This window comes from Tachyglossus aculeatus, chromosome Y4 (assembly GCF_015852505.1).
Source record: "Tachyglossus aculeatus isolate mTacAcu1 chromosome Y4, mTacAcu1.pri, whole genome shotgun sequence".
Taxonomy (NCBI): domain Eukaryota; kingdom Metazoa; phylum Chordata; class Mammalia; order Monotremata; family Tachyglossidae; genus Tachyglossus; species Tachyglossus aculeatus.
The window spans coordinates 4,888,179-4,911,957 of NC_052096.1; the positions used below are offsets into that span (position 1 = coordinate 4,888,179).

Below are 23,779 nucleotides of genomic sequence, written 5' to 3' on the forward strand. Positions count from 1 at the left end.
TCATTTTCTCTCTTTTCCTTCAGAGTCTCTCTTAATCTCTCTGTCTCTTTATGTCTCTCTTTCTCCTCTCCCCCTTTCCCCTCAGAGTTTCTCTTGGTCTCTCTGTCTCCTTATGTCTCCTTCCCCCTCAGTCTCTCTCTGGGCATCTCTCTTTCCCTTCAGATTCTGTGTCTCTGCCTCTTGTTTCCTACTCCCTTGAAGGCTCTCTGCCTCTGTCTCACCTTGGGTCCGTTTCTCTCACCATCTATGTCTCCTGGTGAGCCCGAGGGGCAAGGCTTGACACCCCCATCTCCACGCTCCTCATCTTCCTCTGGTCCCTCCGCGACTGGCGCTGCCCCCAGCTCCTCTGACCAGCCGAGTGGAGATTTACTCGACGATTAGTGAAATCGATGAGCCCGGTGCTGGTTGATTGGCTGGTGGCCCCAAGTGGGAAAGGGGCACAGGGAAAGAGTTTGAGAGCCGTAACCAGAATGTGGGGAGACCCCTTTGTGAAAACCATAAAAAGAGGCTGAGCCACTTGTTAGAGACAAAGAGAGACAGAGACAGGGAGAGGGCAAGAGTTTGTGGCCGGGGCAAGGGGCTGACCCCCTTTCTGTACTCAGTGGTAAGAGCCCGGGCTCTGGAGTCAGAGGTCATGGTTCAAATCCCGGCTCCGCCAACTGTCACCTGTGTGACTTTGGGCAAGTTACTTCACTTCTCTGGGCCTCAGTCACCTCATCTGTAAAATGGGGAGGAAGACTGTGAGACCCCCGTGGGACAACCTGATCAATCAATCAATCGTATTTATTGAATTGCTTACTGTGTGCAGAGCACTGTACTAAGCGCTTGGGAAGTCCAAGTTGGCAACATATAGAGACCGTCCCTACCCAACAGTGGGCTCACAGTCTAGAAGGGGGAGACAGAGAACAAAACCAAACATATTAACAAAATAAAATAAATAGATCACCTTGTAACCTCCCCAGAGCTTAGAACAGTGCTTGGCGCATAGTAAGTGTTTAATAAATGCCATTATTATTATTATTATTATTATTACCTCCTTCTCCTTCCCCTCTCAGGGACCTGCTCCGGATCGGGGTGACCCTGGCTGGACACCAGAAGAAGATTCTGACGAGCGTCCAGCACATGAAGACACAGGCCAAGCCCGGAGGGTCGGCGTCCGGGCCGGGGACCCCGGCTCCGCAGTACTGACCCGTCGCCCCCCAGCCTCGCCCCTCCTGTCAGCCCAGGACCCTGCCCGGAGGAGGGGCTGGGGAGGACCCAAGCGCGGGATTGCACTTTGAACTCATGGAACCGTGGGGGTCTGGGGGAAGAACCCCAGTTGGGGGAGACTGTGGGTAGACTCCTACCTTCCCTCAGCTTTGGGGGGACATGGAGGATTGGGGTGGGGGTTTGGGGAAGACCAAGGGACCGGGAAAAGGCCCCCTACCCACCCTTGAGGGCGGGGAGCGGGGCTGGGCCTCTTTCTTGGGGTCCCCTCTCACCCTGCTACCCCCCCACTTTTTCCCTCTCCTCCCTCTCCTTGGGGTCACAAACCAAAGAAATCACAAAGGGGTGCAGGTGTGTTTGGGGAGGGTGCTCTTTGTGGTCACTGCCCTGAGAGGTTATGGGGAACCAAACATGGTGTCACACGGGGAAGAAATGATGTCACAAGCTCCCGGGAAGCAACATTGTTGTCACTGTGTGTACCCAGCCACGTTCCCCCTCCCTCCACCCCTTCTGACTTCCTTTTTCCTTGGTATCTGCCACCTTCATATTGAAGGCTTTTTTTTTGCTTTTTTAAAAATGTCTTCTTCTGCCTCTCGCTTGGGTCTCTCCCGGGTCAGGGGGAACACACTCCCCATGACCCCCTAATACCGTTGAAACTGGAGGGATCCGGGCTACCTGGACCCTTCGAAACCCATCTGCCACAGGCCTGTTCATCTCCCCCCGACCCCCAGTTGGGGACCACCCCCAGCCATGGAAACCCCCCCCCCCCCAGCTTTGATTTTAGGGCTGGGGGGAGATCCAGGGAGTGAGGACCCCAGCCCAGCCCAGCCCAGCCCTGTGGGTCGGTGGGGGGAAAGGTCCTTAAGTTATAAAGAATTTGTTTTTGTATAAATAAAAAGCCAGAAGAAACAGACTGGAAGCCTGGCTGGTGAGAGAGGAGGAACTGGGGAAGAGGACACCTGAGTCCCCAGGGGATTCGGGGGGTGCTCAGGGGAAGGGGGTGGGTGTTCCTGGTTCCCTCGGGGTGTGATGGGGGGGAAGAGGGAGAGAAGAGGGGGATAGGGATGAGTCATGTGGAGGCAGCTGTTCTGTTCCTAACGGCTCCGGCTGGCGCTGCCAACAGCCCAAGGCATCTCCGGGGTGGGGCCGCCCTTCTCCCTGCCCCCCTCCCCTCTCCCGCCTCACCCCATCTTTCCCGTCCCCCTCCCCCTCTCCCTGCAGACCTGGTTTGGGAGGGGGGCGGCCAGGGCTGGAGAGGGAGTTGGGAAGGCAGGGGGTGGGTCAGTAAAGGGGAGACAGATGTGCTCCAGATGTTGACAGCCAAGGGGGAGCTGGGGGCCAGGATGGGGGTCTGGCCTGGCTGTGGGGGAAGGGTGGCAGGCTGGGGGCTCCCCCTCCTCTTCCCCCACGTGTGGCACTGGGCTGGGAGGACAATTCCCCATTGAGGAGGCCGCCCAGGCCGGTTCTCCCAGCCCCTGGGGAGATTGGGGGGTGGGAGGAGGGGGCAGGAGTCCATCTGGGTGTCTGCCTCTCCACCCTCCTCAGAAAAGTCAGGGAGGAGCCTTGTTGGGGGGCGGGGGGCTTGGAGGGGAGGGTTTTGAGATCCTGGCATGGAATTGGAAACTCTGGGCCCCGCCACCCAGCTCCTCCCTCGGGACGTCTCCTGGTGGCACATCAACATCTTTGCGGACACCCCAAATTTTCGGTTCCCTCCTGCCCTGTGAGACCCCTTTCTGCACCCAAGAACCCCCACCCTCCTTCCCCCAGCTCCCTGTACTAAGCGCCGTGCTAAGCGCCGGGGCAGATGTAAGAAGATCGGGTTAGACGGTCCCTGTCCCACAAGGGCGTCACAGTCCAGAGGCCTAGTGGATGGAGCCCGGGCCTGGAGGTCGGAAGGATGTGGGTTCTAATCCCGGCTCCGCCACTTGTCTGCTGTGTGACCTGGGGGAAGTCGCGTCACTTCTCTGGGCCTCAGGTCCCTCAGTTGGACAATGGGGATTTTGAGTCCCACGTGGGACAGGGGCTGTGTCCAACCTGATGTGCTTGTATCTATCCCCACACTGCTGGCACATACTAAGCGTGGCTTGGTGGAAAGAGTACGGGCTTGGGAGCCAGAGGTCATGGGTTCTAATCCCGGCTCTGCCACTTGTCAGCTGTGTGACTTTGGTGATAATAATAATAATAATAATATTGATGGCATTTATTAAGTGCTTACTGTTCTAAGCGCTGGGGGGATACAAGGTGATCAGGTTGTCCCACGGGGGGCTCACAGTCTTAATCCCCATTTTACAGATGAGGGAACTGAGGCCCAGAGAAGTGAAGCGACTTGCCCAAAGTCACACAGCTGACAAGTGGTGGAGCCGGGATTTGAACCCATGACCTCCGACTCCAAAGCCCGGGCTTTTCCACTGAGCCACGCTGCTTTGATGGCATTTGTTAAGCACTTACTATGTGCAAAGCACTGTTCTAAGCACTGGGGGGGGGATACAAGGTAATCAGGTTGTCCCACGTGGGGCTCACAGTCTTAATCGCCATTTTACAGATGAGGTAACTGAGGCACAGAGAAGTGAAGTGACTTGCCCAAGGTCACAAAGCTAACACCTACCCCTGTGCTTAGTACAGTGCCTGGCACATAGTCAGCACTTAATGAATGTCACAATTATTATTATTATTATAGGGGAAGAGGAAGCATTGCAGTGAGAGGAAATCCAAATTGTATCTCCCCAAGTAAGAGACTCAGTTCATTGTCTCTCAGCCTCTCTCTCTCTTACCTGCTTCTAATTGTCTCTCATTATCAGTATTATTGTTATTAAGGTATTTGTTAAGTGCTTACTATGTGTCAAGCACTGTTCTAAGTGCTGGGATAGATACAAGTTAATCAGTTTGGACAAGGTCCCCGTCCCCCACGGGGCTCACAGTCTGAACAGGAGTGAGGACAGTCATTGAATCCCCATTTTACAGTCGAAGCAACTGAGGTCCAGAGAAATGCCTTGCCCGAGATCACACACAAGCAATTGACAGAGCCTGAGGCTGGATTAGAACCCAGGTCTTCTGACTCCCAAGGCCGTGCTCTTTCCACTAGGCCCCGCTGCTTCTAATCATCTTTGTCTCCTGTTTGTCTCTTGCCGTGTGAAGTGATGGGGATGAGGAGGCGGGTCAACTCTGTCAGAGATTGTTTGGGCTGAAGATGAGACGTCAGAGACGACCAGATGAGGAGGGGTGGGAGCAGGGGAGATAACACCAGCCTAGGCCCTGGGGTCCCTTTTCTTCCTCCTTCCCCTCCCCACCTCCAGTTACAGGTCTGAATTTGGGGAGTTCCTCAGAGATGTGGAAGAATCTCAGTCAGCGGGCAGAGTACTGTAATAATAATAATAACGATGGCATTTGTTAAGCGCTTACTATGTGCAAAGCACTGCTCTAAGCGCTGGGGAGGATACAAGGTCATTAGGTTGTCCCACGGGGGGCTCACAGTCTTCATTCCCCTTTTGCAGATGAGGGAACTGAGGCACGGAGAAGCTAAGTGACTTGCCCAAGGTCACACAGCTGACAATTGGCAGAGCCGGGATATGAATCCACGACCTCCGACTCCCAAGCCTGTGCTCTTTCCATCGAGCCACGCTGCTTCTCTTTAGGCCTCGGCCCTCACCACGGCTCCGTTCTGTTCCCCAAGTCGGTCAATTAATGGTATCTATTGAGCACTGATGGTGTGCAGAGCACTGTACTAAGCGCTTGGGAGAGGACAATACAGTTGGTGACACTGCCCTTCTGCCAGTTGTCTGTAGTAAGTGCTTGGGAGACTGCAGGAAAGTAAGCAGACAAATCCTTGCCTACAAGCTTACAATTTAGTTGGGGAGGCAGACATAAAATAAATTCATTCAATCGTATTTATTGAGCGCTTACTGTGCAGAGCACTGCATTATTACAGGGAGGGGAAGTAACAGAATATAAGGACTTGGATGTAAGGACTGTGAGGCTGGAGAGAGGATTTAAAAAGTGTTTTAGGGGGTGTGAATCCAAGGGTATATGTGACACGATGCGGGGAAGAATAGGGAGGGGAGATGAGAGGTTAGCCAGGGAAGGTTTCTTGGAGGAGATGGGATTTTAATAATAACAATAATATTAATTGTGGTATTGGTTAAGCGTTTACTGTGGTAGCACTGAACTAAGCGCTGGGGTGGATAGAAGCAAATCAATTTGGACCCAGTCCCTGTCCCATGTGGGGCTCACAATCTCAATCCCCGTTTTACAGATGAGGTAACTGAGGCTTCGGAGAAGTGAAGTGACTTGCCGAGGTCACACAGCAGACAGGTGGCGGAGCCGGGATTAGAACTCATGACCTTCTGACTCCGAGGCCTGGGCTCTGTCTGCTATGCCATTCTTGAGGAGGGCTATAAAAGGGGGGAGGCCTGAGGGGTCTGTTGGGTATTAAAGGGGAGGGAGGGTATGAATGAAGAGTTGACAGATAGAGGGGACACAGTGAGTAGGCTGGCATCAGTGGGGTGAAGCGGGTGGGCCGGACTGAGGCTCCGTCTCCGGGGGATGCTTAGCACCGGTGGCTTCCCCCCAAATCCCACCGGCCCCCTTGCCACAATCCGGCCTCCCCACCCCAGATCCCCACTCGCTCCTAGCCCACCGAGCAGGGTTCCCCAGGGCACAACATCCAAAGCATTTCGACTCGCTCTTTCCCACCTCGGGGACGCAAGTGTCCAGCTGAGGCCCAGCCTTCATTTAATCAATCAGTGGCATTTATTGACTGCTTACTGTGTGCAGAGAGGACAACAGGGGACATTCAGCAGGATGAGGACTACCTCGGTCCCTTGGAGGGGACCGTGGCTGTGGAGATGGGGATGGTGGAGGGGCAAGTGATGTCTGAAGGATGGGAGGAGCCGGGCCTCCCGGTTCATTGGGAGCCAATTTAGAACTTGGTGATCTTCACGGTGCCCTCGTGGATTAAATCTGATGGGAGAGTGGAATGGAGGTGGGGGAGTGAGAGGTGGCTCTCAGAACATGGGGGCCCTATTCCCCGTTCCTGGCTTTCGGGCCCCCGCACCCCTGAGGACCCTAGTCCTCAGCCCCCTACACCCCCCAACCCCCGGGGACCCATGCATTTGACTCCTCCTGCTCCTCACCTTCACTTGGCAGGATAATTTCTTCGTTCACCCTATGTTTTCCCAGGCTGCGGGGAGGAGAACACATGGAGAAGTTCAAGGGTGCCTCTATCTGGGCTTCTCCTCCGTTCCCCAAATCCCCATTCCCCTGCCTCCCCAAGATCTCTCACTGACCTCCCACGCCCACCCCCTTCTCCGCATCCCATCCCCTCTCCCCCTCTCCGGTCTCCGACGCGGTCCCAGACTTCCAGCCGTCCTCTTCCCCTGGCCCCGACTGCAGCCTCCCACCGCCGTCCCTGTCCCCTGCCCCATCCAGAAATTCCCACCTTCCCCCGACCCTCCGCCCCAAGCCCGCTCTCACTTCTTCCGCCTCCGGTAGATCAAGACTCCGCTCACGATGAGCACAATCACGGCCACGGGGATCAGAACGCCTAACAGGATGGCCAGGAGGTGGTTCTCTTCTTCTGGAAGGGAGAGCGGAGACAAGCCTTGAGCGGGAATTCCCTGTCCCTTCCATCCCACCCCAGCTGCCCCCAAGCTCCTTCCCTGCTTAGAGAGAACATCGGCTTCAGGGATGGCTGCCCGTCCTGATGGAGGCAGAATTGGCTCAGCGGTTTGTGAGAAGACCAGAGCAACGAGAGGATATAAAAGAAGGTTTCCTCTTCTCCTCTTTCCCACCCTGGGGTGGAGGTGGACACAAGCAGCATGAGCTGGGAGGCTCCATTAGCCTCAGGACCGATCGAGACTACAATTTCCATGATCCTCTGGAATCTGTTGCTCCCTCACCCTAAGAGCTCATGGGGGATGTGGTTCATCTGGGAGGGGGCACTAGGAAGAAGGGGTGGAGGGGGTTATGGGAGGACGGGAGCTTTCTCTTACCAGATTCGGTGGAGCTGGGGTCATCGCGAAGCTCACTGCAGAGGGGCCCACCGTAGCCGGGCTCGCATTCGCAGATGAAGTTGTCACCACCTTTCTCCTGGCATTGCCCATCGTTCCGACACGGGTTCTGGAGGCAGGGGCCCTCTGTGGAGAAGAGGGGGCCTGAGCAGAGGGCCGACGGAGGGCAACCAGGGGGCCGACCTCAGTCGGTGGCCGAGGGTCCCTGGAAGGAGGTTCCCTGGGGCGGGAGCTCACTGCGGCCTTAATAATAATAATAATGATGGCATTTATTAAGCGCTTACTATATGCAAAGCACAGTTCTAAGCGCTGGGGAGGTTACAAAGTGAACAGGTTGTGCCATGGGGGGCTCACAGTTTACAGATGAGGTAACTGAGGCTCAGAGAAGTGAAATGACTTGCCCAAAGTCACCCAGCTGACAACTGGCAGAGTCGGGCTTTGAACCCATGACTTCTGACTCCAAAGCCCGGGCTCTTTTCCCTGAGCCAAGCTGCTTCATCATCATCATCATCGATCGTATTTATTGAGCGCTTACTGTGTGCAGAGCACTGTTTTAAGCGCTTGGGAAGTACAAGTTGGCAACAAGTTGGCTGCTTCTACCTGAGGTGTAGAGCTGGCGTGGAGGGAGAGCTCAGGGAGAAAAGGAGGCATCCTCTGAGACTCTGTTTCTCCCAGTCTACCGGTGGCTGGAGTTGGACCAGTCTGGGCCTCTCTCTCCCTGATGGTGGGTCGGTGTTGGGGGGCCGGGACGCCACTGTGGCACTGTGGCGGGGGTAGAGGGGTGGGCCTACTGGCTTGGACGCCACTGATTCGGGGGCCAGTGGGGGGTGCGACTGCTGAGTCGGGGGCTGGTGGAGGGGGTAGTCCTGTCTCCTGAGGGGTTGGCGGAGAGTGGGCCAGCCAGCTAATTCATTCATTCATTCATTCAATCGTATTTATTGAGCGCTTACTGTGTGCAGAGCACCGTGCTAAGCGCTTGGGAAATACAAGTTGGCAACATATAGAGATGGTCCCTACCCAACAGTGGGCTCACAGTCTAGAAGGGGGAGACAGACAATCAATCAATCAATCAATCGTATTTATTGAGCTCTTACTGTGTACAGAGCACTGTACTAAGCGCTTGGGAAGTACAAGCTGGCAACATATAGAGACAGTCCCTACCCAACAGTGGGCTCACAGTCTAGAAGGGGGAGACAGAGAACAAAACCAAACATACTAACAAAATAAAATAAATAGAATAGATAGGTACAAGCAAAATAAATAAATAAATAAATAGAGTAATAAATATGTACAAACATATATACATATATACAGGTGCTGTGGGGAAGGGAAGGAGGTAAGATGGGGGATGGAGAGGGGGACGAGGGGGAGAGGAAGAGAGGGGCTCAATCTGGGATGGCCTCCTGGAGGAGATGAGCTCTCAGTAGGGCCTTGAAGGGAGGAAGAGAGCTAGCTTGGCGGATGGGCAGAGGGAGGCCATTCCAGGCCCCGGGGAGGACGGGGGCCGGGGGTCGATGGCGGGACAGGCGAGAACGAGGCCTAACGGTGAGGAGATTAGCGGCGGAGGAGCAGAGGGTGCGGGCTGGGTTGGAGAAGGAGAGAAGGGAGGTGAGGTAGGAGGGGGCGAGGGGATGGACAGCCTTGAAGCCCAGGGTGAAGAGTTTCTGCCTGATGTGCAGACTGATTGGTAGCCACTAGAGATTTTTGAGGAGGGGAGTAACATGCCCAGAGCGTTTCTGGACAAAGACAATCTGGGCAGCGAAACAAAGCATATTATAACAGAATAAAATAAACAGAATAAATATGTACAAATAAAATAGAGTACTAAACACGTACAAATATATATATACTTGTATATATAGCAACAGATTCCAGAGGATCATGGAAATTGTAGTCTCCGTCGGTCCTGAGGCTAATGGAGCCTCCCAGCTCATGCTGCTTGTGTCCACCTCCACCCCAGGGTGGGAAAGTATATATGTATACAAGTATATATGTATACATATGCATATATGTATGTATATATACATACATGTATATATGTATATATGAGCATATATATGTATATATATATGTATGTATCTGTATCTGTATATATGCATCTGTATATATGTATATATACAGATGCTGTGGGGAGGGGAAGGAGATAAGGCTCACTTTGGAAGCATCCCCAGGTGTGGTTGGCCAGGGCGCAGATCTTCCCGGGCTCGCAGCTCATGGGCTGACAGTGCAGGGTGCCGGAGCCGATGCAGCTGCAGCGCTCGGAGCAGTCCTGGCTCACGGAGGTCTCCCCCAGCTAGGAGGATGCAAGGAAGGGGTCAGGGCCTCGACGCCTTGGGGTCCCCCCCAACCTCGGGGCTCCCGGCCCACCCCGGCCTCACCTCATAGTAGCGGGCGCCACGTGTGCAGCCGCAGCTCCGCAGGGGCAGGCTGTCCAGGCCGCTGTAGACGTGGCCCGGGAGGCTGGCGCAGCCCTCCTCGCAGGGCCCCGCGCACTCCACGGGGGCCGCCAGCTCCGCGCAGCTGGACGAACACGGGGTCATGCAGCCCTGGTACACGGTGTTAGCTGGGCAGGACATTTCTGTGGGGTGGACCAGCCAAGAGAAGCCTTAGAGAAGCAGCGTGGCTCAGTGGGAAGAGCCCGGGCTTTGGAATCAGAGGCCATGGGTTCAAATCCCGGCTCCGCCAATTGTCAGCTGTGTGACTTTGGGCACTCGGATTCACACCTGAAAGATAATCCTTTCCAGCATATTCTGCCACCCTGGGTCCTGTAGGGCAGGGCGGAACAAGGGTCAAAATGCCTCCAGGCAGAGGAGCCTGAAAGGAGGATGCAAGAGAGGGTTTGACCAAATCGTGAAGAAGAATCATCACAGGGAAGCAGCGTGGCTCAGCGGAAAGAGCCCGGGCTTTGGAGTCAGAAGTCATGGGTTCAAATCCCAGCTCCGCCAATTGTCAGCTGTGTGACTTTGGGCAAGTCACTTCACTTCTCTGTGCCTCAGTCCCCTCATCAGTAAAATGGGGATGAAGACTGTGAGCCCCTCGTGGGACAACCTGATTACCTTGTATCTACCCCAGTGCTTAGAACAGTGCTTGGCACATAGTAGGCACTTAACAAATACCAACATTATTATTATTATTATTATGAAGACCCACACTAAGGTTGTCCTGGAGGGGTGGAAATGTGACTAAAACAAGATGTGATTGTCTACTCCTTCCACATCAGGCAGTTCTTTCAGTCATATTTATTGAGCGCTTACTGTGTGCAGAGCACTGTACTAAGCGCTTGGGAAGTACAAGTTGGAAACATGTAGAGACGGTCCCTACCCAACAGTGGGCTCACAGTCTAGAAGGGGGAGACAGACAATAACCAGAAAAGGCGAGTGGAGGGGACAGGGCGGGCACTGTTCCCAGCGCTTAGAACAGTGCTTTGCACATAGTAAGTGCTTAATAAATGCCATTATTATTATTATTATTAAAGTCAAAGTCACCCACCCACCCACACATACACACACACTCACAGTCAGTCAGTCAATTGTATTTACTGAGTGCTTACTGCGTGCAGAGCACTGTACTAAATGCTTGGGAGAGTACTATAGAACGATAATAATTGTGGTATTTGTTAAGCGCCTACTATGTGCCAGGCACTGTACTAAGCGCTGGGGTGGATAGTAGCAAATCGGGTCGGATACCGTCCCTGTCTCATGTGGGGCTCACGGGCTCAGTCCCCATTTTACAGGTGAGGTAACTGAGGCCCAGAGAAGTCAAGTGACTTGCTCAAGGCCACAGAGCAGACACGTGACAGAGGTGGGATTAGAACCCATGACCTTCCGACTCCCAAGCCTGTGCTGTATCCACTTCACCACGCTGCTTCTCTATTAGAATATAAATAGAATACAGAATAGAAAAGACACTTTCCCTGCCGACAGTGATGTACACGGTTAGAGGCAGGGGGACAGAATTGAGGTGGTGAGGCCTTGGACAAGTCACTTAACTGCTCCGTGCCTCACTTTCCTCACCTGGAAATTGGGACTTCAATACCTGTCCTCCCTCCCCCTTAGACCCTGAGCCCCACGTTCTATTTATTTTATTTTGTTAATATATTTTGTTTTGTTCTCTGTCTCCCCCTTCTAGACTGTGAGCCCATTGGTGGACTGAATGAATGAATACCCAGCGCTTAGAACAGTGCTTGACACATAGTAAGTGCTTAACAAATATCATCATCATCATCAACAGCCAGTGCTCTGCACACAGTTAGTGCTCAGTAAATACAACTGAATGAATGAATGAATACCCAGCGCTTAGAACAGTGCTTGACACATGGTAAGCGCATAACAAACACCACCATCATCATCAAGCGCTTAGTCCAGTGCTCTGCACACAGTTAGCGCTCAGTAAATACAACTGAATGACTGAATGAATACCCAGGGCTTAGAACAGTGCTTGATACATCGTAAGCGCATAACAAACACCATCATCATCATCATCAAGCGCTTAGTCCAGTGCTCTGCACACAGTTAGCACTCAGTAAATACAACTGAATGAATGTATTTATTTTATTTTGTTAATATGTTTGGTTTTGTTCTCTGTCTCCCCCTTCTAGACTGTGAGCCCACTGTTGGGTAGGGACTGTCTCTAGACGTTGCCAACTTGTACTTCCCAAGCGCTTAGTACAATGCTCTACACACAGTAAGCGCTCAATAAATATGATTGATTGATTGATTGATTGATTGAATGAATACCCAGCGCTTAGAACAGTGCTTGACACATAGTAAGCGTTTAACAAATACCATCATCATCATCATCATCAACAGCCAGTGCTCTGCACATAGTAAGCTCTCAATAAATATCACTGATGGGTTTATCCTGCGTATGGTAAGCGCTCAGTAGAGATGACGGAGGGATGGATGGATGGATTGAACGGATGGATGGATGGATTGATCGGAGGATGTTTGGGGCAGTCCGGGGGTGGTCCGGGGGAGCGAGGGAGAGTGGCCGGGGTCTCACCGCAGTTCAGGCTCCGTCTCCAGCCCAGAAGTGGGACTCCCTGCTCTTGGCAGGCGGCTACGTAGACGGTGAAGCTCTGACAACGCAGCTCTGGGGCCTCGGTCTGACTCTGGATCGCACAGAGGTCAAACAGACAGTCACTGCAGCAGGAGGGATCGGGGTGAGGGAGAGACAGAGAGAGAAAATCAGGAGGACCCGGGGGCCTGCGAGGTAGGAGGACCTGGGTTCTAATTCCAGTGCTGGGCGAACTTGGGAAAGCTGCTTCATCTCTCTGGGCCTCAGTTACCTCATCTGAGCCCACTGTTGGGTAGGGACCGTCTCTATATGTTGCCAACTTGGACTTCCCAAGCGCTTGGTACAGTGCTCTGCACACAGTAAGCACTCAGTAAATACGATTGAATGAATGAAGGAAAGGAAGGGGATGAAGACTCTGAGACCCATGGGGCACATGGACTGTGTCCCACATGCTTAGAGTGTATCTACCCCAACGCTTAGTACAGTGCCTGGAACATAGTAAATGCTTAATAAATACTGTAAAAAAAAAAAGGCTGGGTGTCAGAAGACCTGGGTTCTAGCTCTGGCTCCACCACCTGCCTGATGTGGAACCCTGGGCAAGCCGCTTCACTTCTCTGGGCCTCAGTTTCCTCTTCTGTCAAATTAATAATAATAATGGCACTTATTAAGTGCTTACTATGTGCAAAGCACCGTTCTAAGCACTGGGGAGGTTACAAGGTGATCAGGTTGTCCCACGGGGGGCTCACAGTCTTCATCCCCATTTTACAGATGAGGGAACTGAGGCACAGAGAAGTGAAGTGACTTGCCCTAAGTCACCCAGCTGACAACTGGAGGAGCCAGGATTTGAACCCGTGACCTCTGACTCCAAAGCCCAGGCTCTTTTCCACTGATCCACGCTGCTTCTCTAATGGGCTTTCAATGGGCTTTCAATACCTGTACTCCTCCCCTATAGACTGTGAGCTTCATGTCGGCTTGAGTATCCTGGACCTCCCCCAGTGTTTAGCATAGGGCTGGGCACCTAATCTGGGCTTAACATATACCACAGTTATTATTGGTACAGTTATGATAAAAATAATAACTGTGGCATTTCTTCAGCGCTTACTACCTGCCACATACCATTCTAAGTGCTGGGGTGGTTACAAGAAAATAGGGTTGGACACAATCCCTGGCCCACATGGGGCTCACAGTCTCTTAATCCCCATTTTACAGATGAGGCAACTGAGGCACAGAGAAATTAAGTTTCTTGCCCAAGTCCACAAAGCAGACAAGTGGAGGAGCTGGGATCAGAACCCATGATGGTCATGATGCAATCAAGCTGGTGGGCTGGAAAGAGTTCTGGGAGGAGACCCCCACCGCCGTCCCCGCTCCACCCTCACTCCCCCTTAGTGCCTGCTCATACTTCTGGAAGGATTGGGGGTCGACCAGGCTGTGACAGGGGGTGAAGGGGCCGTGGGGGTCGGAAATGGCCCCACAGTGCTGGCTGCCGTTGATGACCCGCAGCTGCTCCTCCGTACACCCGGACAAGTCGAAGCCAGAGTCGCTCTCTCCGTCCTCCTCCTCGGATGCGGCCCTGGGGGTGGGAAAGTGGAGGGAGAGACCCAGGTGAGGAGGGGGCACAGAGGCAGAGGTCAGAGGGTGGGGGAGGCGAGGGGGGGGGGCCCCATCTGCCTGTCAGCCACGGGGAGGGGGGGATTTGCTTTAAACTGGACACTGGCTGGCCCTCCCGTAGCGACTTAATGGGGTTGGTGAGAGGCAGCAGAAATAGGTGTGAGGGGAAGAAGAGAGCGAGAGAGAGAGAGAGGAGAAAAGAGGGAGAGGAAGAGGAAAAGAGGAAGGAAGAGACAGGAAAAGAGAAGAAGAGAAAGGGAAAGGATGGCTAGAGGACAGGAGGGAGGGAAAGAGAAAGGGGAGAAAGAGAGGAAAAGGGAGAGGGAGAGAGAAGGGTAGAAAGAGGAAAAGAGAGAGAAAGAGAAGGTTGGAAAAAGGAAGAGAGAGGGAAAGAGAAGGATGGAAAGAGGAAAAGAGGGGAAAAGAGAAGGATAGAAAGAGGAAAAGAGGGAAAGAGGATGGAAAGAGGAAAAGAGGGGGAAGAGAAGGATAGAAAGGTAAAGAGAGGGAAAAAGGATGGAAAGAGGAAAAGAGGGGGAAGAGAAGGATAGAAAGAAGAAAAGAGAGGGAAAGAGGAGGGAAAGAGGATAAGGGGGAAGAGAAGTGTAGAAAGAGGAAAAGAGAGAGGGAAAGAGGATGGAAAGAGGATAAAGGGGAAGAGAAGGATAGAAAGAGGAAAAGAGAGGGAAAGAGGATGGAAAGAGGAAAAGAGGAGGAAGAGAGGGATAGAAAGAGGAAAGGAGAGAGGGAAAGAGGATGGAAAGAGGATAAGGGGGAAGAGGATAGAAAGAGGAAAAGAGAGAGGGAAAGAGGATAGAAAGAGGAAAAGAGAGAGGGAAAGAGGATGGAAAGAGGAAAAGAGGAGGAAAGAGAAGGATGGAAAGAGGAAAAGACGGAAGGAAAGAGAATCAGCCTGCAGCTGTCGGTGGCAGTATGGTAGATGACAGAGGAAGGCGAAGCAGGCCCTGCCCTCAGGTAGTTGTCAGTCTAAGGGGGCCAGAGCCCTGCAGCCAGCTAGGAGGTAGGAGGTAGAGAGAAGTCTCTGGTTCTTCCTCTCCCCAGCTCTCTGACACCAAAAGCCCAAGGAGCCCCAAGCTTCAGGCCCCACGGCCCCCAGTCCACCCCCTGACTCATTTCCACGTCTGCCTCACCTGGGCTGCCGCCGAGCCCCAGCCCGGGAGGAGGTGAGGGCCGCCTTGTTGTCCTTGACCTCCCAGCTGTTGCCAAAGGTGTTGAGGGAACGGGTCAGTGAGCCGCTGGGCAGCATATACTCATTTTTCCGGTCCCCGTCGAAATTCCCACACAGGCCGCGGACCAGGGAGCGATAGGTGCTGGGCAGGGTGATCACTGGGAAGGGCGGCAGGGGAAGACCGAGGGGTGGGGAGGGGCGGAAGGTCAGTGACTCCAGGATCTCTGGATCCTTCAGCCCAGAGCTCCTGGGAAATCCACCCCCACCGAGGCCCCAGACGATTCCTGCCTCTTCTTCTCCCCAGTGTCCTTTAATGTCAGTCATATTTATTGAGTGCTGAGCACCGTAATAATAATAATGATGGTATTTGTTAAGCGCTTACTATGTGCAAAGCACTGCTGGGGAGGTTACAAGGTGATCAGGTTGACCCGGGGGGTTGGGGGGTGCTCACAGTTTTAATCCTCATTTTACAGATGAGGTAACTGAGGCCCAGAGACGTGAAGTGACTTGCCTAAAGTCACACAGCTGACGGTTGGCAGGGCTGGGATTTGAACCCATGACCTCTAACTCCAAAGCCCAGGCGCTTTTCACTGAGCCACACTGCTTCTCCTCGCTTGGGAGAGCACAGTATAGCCTCCTCCACCCTCTCTAGCTCTCTCCCTTCGGTCCCCTGACGACCCCGCCACCCCGCTCGCCCTGGCCGCCCCTGCCCCCCGCCCCGTCCCTCCTGCTCCGGACGGCACCTGCGCTGTCCTGGCCGTCGAAGCTGACCGCCAGCCCGAAGTCGGTCTCTAAGTAGAGGCGCCGGGCTCGCAGGTAGATGTGCAGGTGGTCGTGAGGCCGGAATGGGGGTGTCACCTTCTCCCCGTTCACCTGGGGGTGGGAGGCGGGGAAGGGGAGACAGGCCCGGAGACAGGAAGCTGGACAAGTTGACCTCTCAGGGAGGGGTCTCTCCATTCATTCAGTGGTACTTACTGAGCGCTTAGTGTGTGCAGAGCACTGTATTAAGCGCTTAGGAGAGGACCAGCTGACCTCTCAGGGAGGGGTCTCTCCATTCATTCAGTGGTATTTACTGAGCGCTTAGTGTGTGTGCACTGTATTAAGCACTTGGGAGAGGACCAGCTGACCTCTCAGGAAGGGGTCTCTCCTTCATTCATTCAGTGGTATTTACTGAGCGCTTAGTGTGTGTGCACTGTATTAAGCACTTGGGAGAGGACCAGCTGACCTCTCAGGGAGGGGTCTCTCCTTCATTTATTTAGTGGTATTTACTGAGCGCTTAGTGTGTGCAGAGCACTGTATTAAGATCTTGGGAGAGGACCAGCTGACCTCTCAGGGAGGGGTCTCTCCTTCATTTATTTAGTGGTATTTACTGAGCGCTTAGTGTGTGCAGAGCACTGTATTAAGATCTTGGGAGAGGACCAGCTGACCTCTCAGGGAGGGGTCTCTCCTTCATTTATTTAGTGGTATTTACTGAGCGCTTAGTGTGTGCAGAGCACTGTATTAAGATCTTGGGAGAGGACCAGCTGACCTCTCAGGGAGGGGTCTCTCCTTCATTTATTCAGCAGTATTTACTGAGCGCTTAGTGAGTGCAGAGCACTGTATTAAGCGCTTGGGAGAGGACCAGCTGACCTCTCAGGGAGGGGTCTCTCCTTCATTCATTCAGTGGTATTTACTGAGCTCTTAGTGTGTGTGCACTGTATTAAGCGCTTGGGAGAGGACCAGCTGACCTCTCAGGAAGGGGTCTCTCCTTCATTCATTCAGTGGTATTTACTGAGCGCTTAGTGTGTGCAGAGCACTGTATTAAGCACTTGGGAGAGGACCAGCTGACCTCTCTGGGAGGGGTCTCTCCTTCATTTATTCAGTGGTATTTACTGAGTGCTTAATGTGTGCAGAGCACTGTATTAAGCGCTTGGGAGAGGACCAGCTGAGCTCTCATGGAGGGGTCTCTCCTTCATTCATTCAGTGGTATTTACTGAGTGCTTAGTGTGTGCAGAGCACTGTATTAAGCACTTGGGAGAGGACCAGCTGACCTCTCTGGGAGGGGTCTCTCCTTCATTTATTCAGTGGTATTTACTGAGCGCTTAATGTGTGCAGAGCACTGTATTAAGCGCTTGGGAGAGGACCAGCTGATCTCTCAGGGAGGGGTCTCTTCTTCATTTATTCAGTGGTATTTACTGAACGCTTAGTGTGTGCAGAGCACTGTATTAAGCGCTTAGGAGAGGACCGGCTGACCTCTCAGGGAGGGGTCTCTCCTTCATTCATTCAGTGGTATTTATTGAGCGCTTACACACAGTGCAGAGCACTGTATTAAGCACTTGGGAGAGTATAATAGAACAATAATCAGTCACGTTCCCTGCCCACAACGAACCTCATTTTATTTTGTTAATATGTTTTGTTTTGTTCTCTGTCTCCCTATTCTAGACTGTGAGCCCGCTGTTGGGTAGGGGCTGTCTCTGTATGTTGCCAACTTGTACTTCCCAAGCGCTTAGTCCAGTGCTCTGCACACAGTAAGCGCTCAATAAATGCTATTGAATGAACGAATGAATGACGACAGTAGGACAATAATCAGGGGTCCCCCCTCACCTCCCACCTCCACCCGGCCCGAGGACACTGACCACAAGCTTGCGTCCAGGCAGGAGCTGGATGCTGTAGCCGTGGACGGCCACGGCCAGCTCGTGGAGGAAGGAGACGCGATTCCAGGCCAGGCGCCTCTTGTTGCGGCCTTCGACGACGAGCGGTTCCAGCCCGCGGGGCAGGCCGTCCACCGTCTGCGTCAGCGTGTACGTCTGGCGGCCCTGGAAGTGGTGGCTGAAGCCGTCGAAGGTGCGGTAGTGGGGGTCTCCGGAGATGGAGCACCGGTCGGTGGCTGGGGTCCAAAATGGCGGGGGGCGGTTGGGAGTGGGGGGAGAGAGATGGCGCCTCGTGAGTACCTCTTTTAATAATAATAATGATGATGATGGCATTTATTAAGTGCTTACTAAGTGCAAAGCACTGTTCTAAGCGCTGGGGAGGTTACAAGGTGATCAGGGGGTCCCATGGGGGGCTCCCAGTCTTCATCCCCATTTAACAGATGAGGGAACTGAGGCCCAGAGAAGTGCTCTATTTATTTTTTATTTTACTTGTACATATCTATTCTATTTATTTTATTTTGTTAGTATGTTTGGTTTTGTTCTCTGTCTCCCCCTTTTAGACTGCGAGCCCACTGTTGGGTAGGGACTGTCTCTATATGTTGTCAATTTGTACTTCCCAAGCGCTTAGTACAGTGCTCTGCACATAGTAAGCGCTCAATAAATACGCTTGATGATGATGATGAAGTGACTTGCCCAAAGTCACACAGCTGACAAGTGGCGGAGCCGGGATTTGAACCCGTGACTTCTGACTCAATCAATCAATCAATCAATCATATTTATTGAGCGCTTACTGCGTGCAGAACACTGTACTAAGCGCTTGGGAAGTACAAGTAGCGCTTGGGAAGTACAAGTGACTCCAAAGCCCACGCTCTTTCCACTGAGCCACGCTGTTTCTCTTCTCATTGTAAGTGCTTAACCGATACCATAATTATTATCATTATCATCATCAATCGTCTTTATTGAGCGCTTACTGTGTGCAGAGCACTGCACTAAGCGCTTGGGAAGTACAAGTTGGCAACATATAATAATAATAATTGTGGCATTTGTTAAGCGCTTACTATGTGCAAAGCACTGTTCTAAGCGCTGGGGGGGATACAATGTGATCAAGTTGTCCCATGTGGGGCTCCCAGCCTTAATCCCCATTTTTACAGATGAGGGCACTGAGGCTCAGAGAAGTGAAGTGACTTGCCCAGGGTCACACAGCAGACTTGTGGTGGAGCCGGGATTCAAACCCATGACCTCTGACTCCAAAGCCCGGGCTCTTTCCACTGAGCCACGCTGCTTCTCTAACATATAGAGACAGTCCTTACCCAACAGTGGGCTCACAGTCTAACAAGTGGGCTCACAGTCTAAAATTATTAGTAGTATTATTATAATTACTACTACTATTATTATTACTACTACTACTATTATTACTTCTACTATTATTAATATTATTATTATTATTATTACTTAATAAACACCACTGACTGATTGATTCCTCCCCCGCCCCTCCAATCTCTGTCTCCTTCCTCCTTCTTGCGCCCCGGCCCCGCCACCCGATCTCGGTCCCCAACGGCCCAGACTCCGGCCACCAACGCCATCCCCCCGTTCCCGTGATCCCTGCCCGTCGCCCACGACTCACAGACGGGCCTGCAGACGGGGCCGCTCGGGCCCAGTTGGCACTGGGACCCGGAGGGGCAGCTGAGAGGCTGGCAGCTCACGGAGCCGCTCGTGCAGGTGCAGAGCTGTTGGCAGCCACCCAGTAGCCACCAGTCCCCCTCCTGCAAGAAGTGGGAAGGAAAGGAGACGAGTGGGTACGAGGATGGCGGCAGAGGTGCCCTGGACGGGTCCCGGAGACCCCCAACCCCTGCCGCTCCAAGGCCCATCCGGACTGCCCCGTCTCCCACCCACTCACAGGCTTCCAGAGCCCCCCAAGATCAATCAATCAATCAATCGTATTTATTGAGCGCTTCCTGTGTGCAGAGCACTGTACTAAGCGCTTGGGAAATACAAGCTGGCAACCCAACAGTGGGCTCACAGTCTAGAAGAGTGGGCTCACAGTCGAGAAGATCACTCTGTTCCCCCAGGATAGGCCTGACGTTGGCACAGCGGGCCGCACCCGAGCTGGCCATCCTCCCCTCAGGTTAGTGGGTAATAATAATAAGTAACCATAATGATGGTATTTGTTAAGCGCTTACTAAGAGCCAAGCACTGTTCTAAGCGCTGGGGGAGATACAAGGTAATAATAATAATGATGGCATTTATTAAGCGCTTACGATGTGCAAAGCACTGCTCTAAGAGCTGGGGAGGATGCGAGGTAATAATAATAATGATGGCATTTATTAAGCACTTACTATGTGCAAAGCACTGCTGTAAGTGCTGGGGAGGATGCGAGGTAATAATAATAATGATGGCATTTATTAAGCGCTTACTATGTGCAAAGCACTGTTCTAAGCGCTGGGGAGGTTACAAGGTGATCAGGTTGTCCCACCGGGGAGGGCTCACAGTCTTCATCCCCATTTGACAGATGAGGAAACTGAGGCCCAGGGAAGTTAAGCGACTTGCCCAAAGTCACACGGCTGACAAGTGGAGGAGCCGGGATTTGAACGCGTGACCTCTGACTCCAAAGCCCGGGCTCTTTCCGCTGAGCCACACCGCGGCCCCACACCGGCTGGCCTTATCGAGTCGGGGTGACCCCCTCCCCAGCGCTTAGAACAGTGCTTTGCACATAGTAAGGGAGCTGAGGGATGCTCAGGGAGCTGAGCGTCGGCCCGACTCCCCCCAGTCCAGAAGCCTCACCCCATGGTATCTGCCCTGGGCATCAACACAGCCACACTGGGTCATGGGCACGCACTGGTCCTCGCTGAGCACGAAGCCCGGGTCGCAGACGCAGCCCTCGGAGCAGGAGGCCAGCGAGCCCACCCTGCTTCCCCCGCAGGAGCCCCCCAGGTCCAGGCAGGTTGGGGGGCAGGTGGGGGCACAGGGCGTGTAGCTGCTGTTGGCCGGGCAGAGCAGCGCTGCAGAGCAGAGAGGGGAGGGGAACAGTGAGACGGACTGACTGACTCTAATCATAATGATAATAGCGTAAAAAATAGCATTTAGTAAGCGCTTACTATATGCAAAGCACCACTCTAAGCACTGGAGAGGTTACAAAGATCAGGTGGTTCTACGGAGGGGGGCTCACCATCTTCATCCCCATTTGTCAGATAAGGGAACTGAGGCCCAGAGAATAATAATAATAATGGCATTTATTAAGCGCTTACTATGTGCAAAGCACTGTTCTAAGTGCTGGGGAGGTTACAGGGTGATCAGGTTGTCCCATGGGGGGCTCACAATCTTCATCCCCATTTGACAGATAAGGGAACTGAGGCCCAGTGAATAATAATAATAATGGCATTTATTAAGCGCTTACTATGTGCAAAGCGCTGTTCGAAGCGCTGGGGAGGTTACAGGGTGATCAGGTTGTCCCATGGGGGGCTCACAATCTTAACCCCCATTTTACAGATAAGGGAACTGAGGCCCAGAGAATAATAATAATAATGGCATTTATTAAGCGCTTACTATGTGCAAAGCACTGTTCTAAGCGCTGGGGAGGTTCCAGGGTGATCAGGTTGTCCCATGGGGGGCTCACAGTCTTAATCCCCATTTTACAGATAAGGGAACTGAGGCCCAGAGAATAATAATAATAATGGCATTTATTAAGCGCTTACTATGTGCAAAGCACTGTTCTAAGCGCTGGGGAGGTTACAGGGTGATCAGGTTGTCCCATGGGGGGCTCACAATCTTAATCCCCATTTTACAGATAAGGGAACTGAGGCCCAGAGAATAATAATAATAATGATGGCATTTATTAAGCGCTTACTATGTGCAAAGCGCTGTTCTAAGCGCTGGGGAGGTTCCAGGGTGATCAGGTTGTCCCATGGGGGGCTCACAATCTTAATCCCCATTTTACAGATAAGGGTACTGAGGCCCAGAGAATAATAATAATAATGGCATTTATTAAGTGCTTACTATGTGCAAAGCGCTGTTCTAAGTGCTGGGGAGGTTCCAGGGTGATCAGGTTGTCCCATGGGGGGCTCACAATCTTAATCCCCATTTTACAGATAAGGGTACTGAGGCCCAGAGAATAATAATAATAATGGCGTTTATTAAGCGCTTACTATGTGCAAAGCACTGTTCTAAGCGCTGGGGAGGTTCCAGGGTGATCAGGTTGTCCCATGGGGGGGCTCACAATCTTAATCCCCATTTTACAGATAAGGGAACTGAGGCCCAGAGAATAATGATAATAATGGCATTTATTAAGCACTTACTATGTGCAAAGCACTGTTCTAAGCACTGGGGAGGTTACAGGGTGATCAGGTTGTCCCATGGCAGGCTCGCAGTCTTAATCCCCATTTTACAGATAAGGGAACTGAGGCCCAGAGAATAATAATAATAATAATGGCGTTTATTAAGCGCTTACTATGTGCAAAGCACTGTTCGAAGCGCTGGGGAGGTTACAGGGTGATCAGGTTGTCCCATGGGGGGCTCACAATCTTAATCCCCATTTTACAGATAAGGGAACTGAGGCCCAGAGTATAATAATAATAATGGCATTTATTAAGCGCTTACTATATGCAAAGCACTGTTCTAAGCGCTGGGGAGGTTACAGGGTGATCAGGTTGTCCCATGGGGGGCTCACAGTCTTAATCCCCATTTTACAGATAAGGGAACTGAGGCCCAGAGAATAATAATAATAATAATGGCATTTATTAAGCGCTTACTATGTGCAAAGCACTGTTCTAAGCGCTGGAGAGGTTCCAGGGTGATCAGGTTGTCCCATGGGGGGCTCACAGTCTTAATCCCCATTTTACAGATAAGGGAACTGAGGTCCAGAGAATAATAATAATAATGGCATTTATTAAGCTCTTACTATGTGCAAAGCACTGTTCTAAGCGCTGGAGAGGTTCCAGGGTGATCAGGTTGTCCCATGGGGGGCTCACAGTCTTAATCCCCATTTTACAGATAAGGGAACTGAGGTCCAGAGAATAATAATAATAATGGCATTTATTAAGCTCTTACTATGTGCAAAGCACTGTTCTAAGCGCTGGGGAGGTTCCAGGGTGATCAGGTTGTCCCATGGGGGGCTCACAATCCTAATCCCCATTTTACAGATAAGGGAACTGAGGCCCAGAGAATAATAATAATAATGGCATTTATTAAGCGCTTACTATATGCAAAGCACTGTTCTAAGCGCTGGGGAGGTTACAGGGTGATCAGGTTGTCCCATGGGGGCCTCACAATCTTAATCCCCATTTTACAGATAAGGGAACAGAGGCCCAGAGAATAATAATAATAATGGCATTTATTAAGCGCTTACTATGTGCAAAGCACTGTTCTAAGCGCTGGGGAGGTTACAGGGTGATCAGGTTGTCCCATGGGGGGCTCACAATCTTAATCCCCATTTTACAGATGAGGTAACTGAGGCCCAGAGAAGTCAAGTGACTTGCCCAAAGTCACACAGCTGACAGTTGGCAGAGCCTAGATTTGAACCCGTGGTCTCTGACTCCAAAGCCTGGGCTCTTTGCACTGAGCCACGCTGCTTGCCAGGCACTGTACTAAGTGCTGGGGAGGATACAAGCCGATCAGGTTGGACACAGGCCCCTTCTAGACTGTGAGCCCACTGTTGGGTAGGGACCATCTCTATATGTTGCCAACTTGTACTTCCCAAGCACTTAGTACAGTGCTCTGCAAACAGTAAGCGCTCAATAAATACAATTGAATGAATGAAGGCCCACAATCTCAATCCCCATTTTCCAGATGAGGGAACTGAGGCCCCGAGAAATGAAGTGACTGGCCCAAAGTCATACAACTGATAAGTGGCGGAGCCGGGATTAGAACCCATGACCTTCTGAGTCCCAGGCCCGGGTTTTAGCTGCTATGCCACGCTGACTCTATCATCATCATCATCAATCGTATTTATTGAGCGCTTACTGCGTGCAGAGCACTGTACTAAGCGCTTGGGAAGTACAAATTGGCAACATATAGAGACAGCCCTTACCCTACAGTGGGCTCACAGTCTAAAAGGGGGAGACTCTAGACTGTAAGATCATTGTGGGCAGGGAATGTGTCTGTTTATTATTATATCGTACTCTCCCAAGTGC

The 23,779-nt window shown here is 52.2% G+C and overlaps 2 protein-coding genes across 2 annotated transcripts in view; one reads left to right on the plus strand and one right to left on the minus strand.

Annotated features, from left to right (window-relative positions):
• Positions 1–2,103, plus strand: part of EPHB4 (EPH receptor B4) — a 38,120-nt gene extending 36,017 nt beyond the window's left edge. Inside the window, exon 17 of the mRNA XM_038768595.1 lies at positions 1,056–2,103. Coding sequence (XP_038624523.1) covers positions 1,056–1,188 — 133 coding nt within the window. The 3' untranslated portion in view covers positions 1,189–2,103. The remainder of the gene's footprint in view (positions 1–1,055) is intronic.
• Positions 2,104–5,933: 3,830 nt separating this feature from the next.
• Positions 5,934–23,779, minus strand: part of ZAN (zonadhesin) — a 41,290-nt gene continuing 23,444 nt past the window's right edge. Inside the window, exons 30-42 of the mRNA XM_038768242.1 lie at positions 20,436–20,653; positions 19,279–19,417; positions 17,640–17,890; positions 15,768–15,897; positions 14,987–15,182; positions 13,627–13,797; positions 12,213–12,352; positions 9,590–9,789; positions 9,366–9,504; positions 7,194–7,337; positions 6,676–6,775; positions 6,336–6,382; positions 5,934–6,162 (exon numbers count right to left, since the gene is read on the minus strand). Of these exons, the coding sequence (XP_038624170.1) occupies positions 6,122–6,162; positions 6,336–6,382; positions 6,676–6,775; positions 7,194–7,337; positions 9,366–9,504; positions 9,590–9,789; positions 12,213–12,352; positions 13,627–13,797; positions 14,987–15,182; positions 15,768–15,897; positions 17,640–17,890; positions 19,279–19,417; positions 20,436–20,653 (1,916 nt within the window). The 3' untranslated portion in view covers positions 5,934–6,121. The remainder of the gene's footprint in view (positions 6,163–6,335; positions 6,383–6,675; positions 6,776–7,193; positions 7,338–9,365; positions 9,505–9,589; positions 9,790–12,212; positions 12,353–13,626; positions 13,798–14,986; positions 15,183–15,767; positions 15,898–17,639; positions 17,891–19,278; positions 19,418–20,435; positions 20,654–23,779) is intronic.